Source organism: Centroberyx affinis, unplaced genomic scaffold, assembly GCF_046629955.1.
Source record: "Centroberyx affinis isolate AG114_WGS23_722 - 3 ecotype Tasmania unplaced genomic scaffold, CSIRO-AGI_Caff_v1 ptg000428l_1, whole genome shotgun sequence".
Classification (NCBI taxonomy): domain Eukaryota; kingdom Metazoa; phylum Chordata; class Actinopteri; order Beryciformes; family Berycidae; genus Centroberyx; species Centroberyx affinis.
In genome coordinates, this window is record NW_027279092.1 from 81,336 (window position 1) to 88,137 (window position 6,802).

The 6,802-nt window shown below is 44.0% G+C and overlaps 1 protein-coding gene across 5 annotated transcripts; it reads right to left on the reverse strand.

Annotated features, from left to right (window-relative positions):
• Positions 1–641: 641 nt before the first annotated feature.
• dhh (desert hedgehog signaling molecule) lies at positions 642–5,611 on the reverse strand. Of its 5 annotated transcripts, none has more exons than XM_071516715.1 (4): positions 4,433–5,611; positions 1,930–2,191; positions 1,265–1,804; positions 642–1,111 (listed from the first exon to the last, which is right to left on the reverse strand). In XM_071516715.1, the coding sequence occupies exons 1-4, from the start codon at positions 4,739–4,741 to the stop codon at positions 1,017–1,019; spliced, it is 1,206 nt and encodes a 401-aa protein (XP_071372816.1). In that variant the 5' UTR covers positions 4,742–5,611; the 3' UTR covers positions 642–1,016. The 5 variants fall into 5 exon arrangements, with proteins under 5 accessions (XP_071372816.1, XP_071372817.1, XP_071372814.1 ...); XM_071516716.1 differs by having other exon boundaries at positions 642–1,101; positions 1,264–1,804; XM_071516713.1 differs by having other exon boundaries at positions 642–1,101; positions 1,246–1,804.
• Positions 5,612–6,802: the final 1,191 nt, after the last annotated feature.

The window sequence follows — 6,802 nt, forward strand, 5'->3', positions numbered from 1 at the left end:
TTTTAAAAATAGTTTTGCCATGAAAAGAGATTTTTTTTTTAAATCAGCATTTTAAAGTAACTGGTAAACTGCACTCGTGCAAATCCGGAACGTGGAGAGAATGGAGCTGCAAACAATATATGCAGTTATTCACCACCAACAGATTGTGTTGTAACCCAAATTAGTCATTGGATATTAATAAAACCTGTCTCTTCCAGCATTCTGAGGAACCTGCCTGCTTTCCTGAAGTAGTGATAAAGGCTGTGATTGAGATAAAGTGAAGGTGGTAGAGCACAGTGTAAGAATATTAAGCATGAGTCTGGGCTTTTCATTAACCTGCCAGCCTCTGAGACTAGATTTCCACAGAGGGCTTTAACACTCTGTAGCACACATAATGCTCAACTATGAGCCCTACAAATGATCTGTTGCATGTTTCTCGAAGTTTTCATGCAAAGCAACTTTCATGCAAACCAAGCAAAAGATAAATTAGCTGAAAAGGCAAGATTTACTCTGAAGATGAACAGTGAAGTGAAGTGTTCCTAAATAAAATGACATTTTAATTTGTTTAATGATATGAGAACAAGTAAGGACATACAATACATGTAGTTGAATAAATATAATAAATTGAAACATTTATATATTATGATTCAGAAAGTACAAAAATAAAGATTCTATTGTTTTATGGGGAAAAATCACCCCTATTGCATTAGAATAATAGAGAATATATATATATATACTGTTGTCTGAAATGTGGTCTTGAAATAGTTAAAACAAGTTACATCATGTACAAATAAACTCTATGATACAGTAATTTTCAGACAGTCTCATCAAATTAAATCTCTTAGAAAATATGACTTAAGTATGAATTTATTATAATAGATTATAATGCAAATAATCGCGAGAAAAACAACAAGCCCTTCCAGTGCATGAAATTTATTGAAAGGAATAACAGGGAAAAACAGAAGGCATTAGTGTAAATGTATCAAAGTAAGAAATTAACAGTAGGACACATGTACCACTGCTTAACTTTAAGGCTTTTAAGGATGAAATGACTTTGAGTCTAGAAAGATACGTCCGAAACTGTACAGCAATCTAGCATACCAGTGCACACCTGATACTTGTCTTTGCAAAGAGTGCTTCTCTTTAATGTCCATTATTAGAGGTACAGTCAAATTGCCTCGGCTATTTAGAATGTCACTATTCATATATCTATCTGCTTTGTGAAGGACCCGAGTGCGAGTCTTAGTGCAAGCTGTTTCAGTCTCTGTGCTCTCTCCCCAAAGCAGTTGGGTGAATGAGGAGAGGAGTCGAAGAGGTCCAAATGCCCAATGTGCGAGTCTGTGGTCTTCCACTAATGCGTAGCTGGATGCCAGCACCCCATCGACAAACAAAGTTCCATCTTCAGTCAAGGGCGCATAGACTCCCACGCCCTCCTCTACTGAAACTGAGATGATTCGAGACGGCTGTACTCGACCCCCTGCTCCATGGATGAGAACATAGTCGCCTCTCTTGGCTCTGCTAGCAAACTGAGCCTGATACTCACTGTGGTGGAGTTTGTCACGGGGGGCTAGAAAGACCAAGTGATGCGGAGTAAGGGCCAGTCTGTGGCCATCTTCTGTCTCCAGAGCCAGGAAAGTAGACCTGCTTTCCTGGCCCCGGTGCAGAAACAAAAGGACCTGGCTGAACACTATGCGACCCGTCCCAGACAGGGCCATGATTCTGTCCCCAGGAGCCAGTGATGACAGGCTCTTCTGCCCCCCTCCAGCAACAGTCACCCGGGCCCAGCCTGGGAAACAGCCACCTTTCTCCACTGCGACCGAGTGATCTGGAGGCAGATCAATAGAAAAGATTATTTAAAAACCAATGCTTTCTTGTTTTGTCTTATGCACAAGGTGATATGAGGTGAGGTGATGTGATTTGACAATACACAATAAACTACATTAAACTCACCAGCTTTCACAGAGCAGTGGACATGGTGCTTGGACTCATAATGCACCCAGTCGAAGCCGGCCTCCACAGCCAGCTGAGCTAGAAGACCGTACTTCTCTGTTTTCCTGTCGTCGGTCGTTATGTCCACAGCCCGGCCCTCGTAGTGCAGAGAGTCAGCGGGATGGTGGCCGTCCTCATCCCAGGCCTCTGTCACACGCAAGTGCACCCCTGGCCACTGGTTCATCACTGCGATAGCCAGCCTGTTCAAACAGTCCTTGCATCGCTGGGAACAGAGCCAGACACAGGAGAGGCGTTCAGTTTGGAGCAGTATAAACATTATTCTGGAAGAAAGAAATTATAACTATAATTATATAATGCAGGTAGTGTTACTAATTAGCAAAACACTACACCTACTACAGTTGACAATAGTCACTCTGCAGCATGTGTCATGTAATTGGTATGTCTGAAACTCCCTCAAGTGGAAGTAACTGAGACACTTGTAATCACTTATTAACAGGGAAATGGAAATGGAAAGTAGACAAAGAGTGTATATGTGATTCTACTGTACACCTCAGTGCACTGACTGATTTCACCGCAATTCACATGAAATCTAGTTCAACCAATACCGAATCGTAGCTCACGCCTGAGACTGTGTGCTTCACCGTCTCGTCTCTGGCTCCCAGGTTGTGTTTGTCTGTTGGCATCATCGCACAATTCCTCCTCTACTCCGCTAAAGGCCATCGCAACTGCTCTTTGCTCAAACAATCAGAGCACAAGAACAAAGCTACTGTAGCTAGTTTGGCGCATTCCTTGGCCTTTTCGACAGGGTGACAGAATAATCAAGGCCATTCTCTGCCTTTGCAGATTGTTCCAGGAAAGAGTTTCTCAGCGTCACCCCTGAGACATTTGATCACAAATGTGCACACAGTGACTCTTAACACCCCCGTGGGCCATAATGTTACAGACTGTGTCAGCATTGTCACAAAATAACAGGCAGAAAAATGATGACGTCAGCGTCCGAGGTGCTACACTCCGGTCAAAATCATCTTTTGAAAGCATATTCACTCGTGACTTGTGAGGTGGAAGGTCTTGTGGCCCAGAGTGTCTGTGATGGATCGAAAAAAAAAAGCTTATCTTGCAACTGAATTAACCATATTATAGAAAAAAAACAGGGTTGAAGGACAGATAGGGAGAGAGAGAAAGACACTATAAGAGCGAGGGGGTGTGCAAGAGAGATGGAGAGAGAAAAGAGAGAAAGTCGGGTGAGAGGAAAGCAGTGCAACAGAGAGCTGGACCTAAGGGAGAGGGCAGAGGGGAGGAATGTATGGGCATGCACTTGGGAATGTGACAGCAAGAGTGAGAAAGAGAGAGGGACAGAAAATAAACTGGGTGCATTTTTCTCGCAATGCCATTGAAGAGAGGCGTTTCATTGTCAGAACTACAATAGCGGCTTTTCCGACGGTGCCATTACTTCAGCAGGCGGGAATTTTGTATAGGCGACCCCTCTTGAGTCTCCAAGCGACGCACAAAGAGAGTCTTTCACATCTGGGCAAGAGAGGGGCACATGCACGAATACACACACTCAACATCCTCACACTGGGCATCAGAAGGGCACACATATACAACCACAGATTTCCATCACATACAATCACTCTGGGAGGGGAAGGAACACAGATTCACACCATAAACAATCACTGAAAACCACAGCTTTCAAAAGAGAGCATCGCCATCTGATTGCCATGAAACTCTGTGTGCAAAAAGTGTGGTTTATTCAAACTGTTTTGTCAAAAACTTGTCTGACCTCCTGCCCGATCTTAATTCATTTAGGCCATTGATTCTCTTTGCTGGGAATGGTAATTAAATTCATAAACCTATCCCCAGTAAACATTACAATTTCAAGTTTGAGTGCTATACCTGTATATCCCTCCTGGTAAGCACACTGAGAACCAGTCAGAGGAATCGTTTTTATTACCAATAACAAAGACTTTGGTTAAAGATTAAAAGGAAGTGTTCCTGAAGGGGAACTCAGTCTCCAAGAGGGTAGTGTTGAATTACATCCTGATCTTCTTATCTCGCGAAAAGGGAGGGGAAGTACACTTAAAACGTACACACTCTGCGTTGAATATTTGTTTATGTGTCCAGGGCCTGGCAAGGGCAGGTAGTTTGGAGTAAAGCAAACAATAAATTAGGTTATCATTTGTTTTTCTTGTGAGTTAAAGGTGCCATGCCACTTTAGCAGTGCACAGACTATAAACTGTTCCTCTATGTCACAGGCTTGTAAATGTAGTTAATCTGTCATCCAGCAGAGGGATTGTCTTGAGTTCAACAGAAACCAATGAAAGCATCCTCTAGTCTATCTGCAGCACATAGTCTCTGCCCTGTCTTGCCAAGCCATTACACTTACTGTGGTCCCAGGTATCACTAGGGTTAATGGAAACAAGTGACCCATGTAACCATCCCATGGAACAAAATCCTTAAAATCTAAGATAACTGAACTTGATTAACCATTATACCCCAGTCCCACCTTAGTCATGAACCGGTCTGCATTGGTGTTCTCCTCATCTTTGAAGACAACGTCTGGGTTGTAGTTGCACACAAGTTCATTGAAGCGCTCGGAGTTGCGTGTGATCTTGCCCTCTGCTCTTCCACTGGCCCCGAGGTTGTTTTCGGAGAAGTTGGGGACGGACTGCTTGTAGTGCATGGCTGTGAGCTTCCTGGGCCTGTGGCGGATGCCGTAGCCGGGGCCCGGCCCGCATCCCTGGACCAGCCATGTGCAGGTGCACACAGCGAGCAGGCCGAGCCGTGCCAGGCGGGCCCAGCAGGACTGCTTCATTGGGGAGAGTTGTGGGTCCCAGGAGTCAGTGGCCCACAGTTCCTACAGTGACAGCCCAGTCCCAGGCACGTGATAGCATCTGAATGAGGGTCAAACCTTGGTCCATTCCAGATCATGGGGTATCAATAAGTGCTGATGTTTTTATGACACAAACCTATTAATAAATGTTGTGACATGTACAGTGGAGTTACTAAGTTACTATTTGCTAGTTATATTCAAGAGGTTTAAAGTGCAAAACCAATTGTTCTGACTCTTAGTCTATTTTGTTTTTATAATTAATCAGGAGTTGCCTTGGTCTTTACTACATGTTTTTTATCATAGTTTTTTGCCCATAGACCAAAGAGCACCCTCTTATACTACAGCGCTCCAATATCTGTTTTGTTTTGTTTTTTCTTAAATTATGTTTTATAATTACTCTGAACATAGGCTCCAGCCCACTGAATGGCTTCACTGCCAAAAAAAAATCTATGACCCTTTAAAAAACACTCAGTTTCTGAAGTTTTTCATCAGCTATAGCAGTAAGGACACATAACAGCTGTTTAAGATTTCTGTCCGAAACTTTCGTCAAGTTATCAGCTGCCTTTACGCCTCGCTCACTTATGAACCGCAAGTCATCTTCTCGCGTCCTCCGCAGGTACCGGTCTTGACGCAGGTGTTTTTCAGGAGGTTTCAGCTCACTTACCGCTTCTCCCTCTCTGAGCACAGCACGGCTCCTTGGCGATACACAGACCTGACGCGCACCTATAGCCCGACTGCTCCCTGACTCCCTGAAACGTCTACAGACGCTCCGGTGACGCTCTCATCCTATTTGTCCATCCAGCAATGCCTCTCTTGAGATTTGTTTCCCCCTCGTCGTCCGCCGTCTTCTGTCGCGTTTCAACGCTCCTGGCCACCTTGCACCGGCCATTGGGTCTTATTAGCGTCTGGACAAGATTGCCCTCCCTTCCTCTGCGCGCTCCCACTGCGACAGCACACGCCTCCAATTCAACCTTACAAGGGACATATGATTAGCCTACTTATGTTAACACCACGTTTTTTTTCCAAAGATTTAAAACTAAATAAGATAATGATTGACTATACTGTGTTTGGCCACTTCTTCCTCACAGAACTGAAAACCCTACCCGTGTAAAGAGAACAATTCAGGACTTTGCTCTTAATTTTCTGAGACTTTTGATAATATGTAGGATCATAACTATGATATTTATAGGTCATATTTATTGTAAAATGTCCATACACAAGCCCTTACTCTCAGATAGCTACTGTATGTCAGCTGAATAGCTTTGAGCCACCATGCCCTTGCTTCTGTTTGTTCATCACACTTACAGGATGGATCTGCCCCACTGTTCACTCTCACTATCATGACTCTGTGTTATTAATAGACCAGAATTGAAGGTGAGGGTCTATGACAAGAGGGGCCCCCCGAGTGTCCAGCCTTGACACCCTGGCATACTGGCTCTGACTTACAGCACTGCCTTCCTTTGTTTGGAGACCCAGGCTGACACACAGGACCCCTGAACCCAGTGCACCCAAGACCTCTTCACTGGAAACACCCACTGGCCACATCGCCATATTATTTTTATCCACCGCAGAACAATAGCTGGGAATAAGAGAGAGTCATAAAAAGTGTCAAGAGATAATGGCAAAGAGGGAGCAGAAAAGAAAGGAATAATGGAGAGTTGTGCCGTACCCAGGGGTCTGACATCTGCAATCACTTACGGAAGCTCAAATTAATGGAGGATTAAAGGTCAAAGTGTGACACCATCCTATCTCTGGCTTCCTGGACACGATGCATCATGGCCATGGGATTCCAAACAGGCAGTGCGTCATGAATATTTTCTGGATTTTCTGTTTTGTATGTATACATTTGTGTCAGTGCTTATTTGTGTGCGCTTATCTTGATGGTCTGTAGTGAGTGTGCTAAAGTGGCTTCATCGGTTAACTTGTAGTCACTGTTAAGAGACTGTATTAATCCATTCCATTCCAGTATCTATAGAGCATACAAGAAAAATCACATTTAGCCTATCTGAAAGCATCTGAATACCCTGTACAGTAAATGCCTCC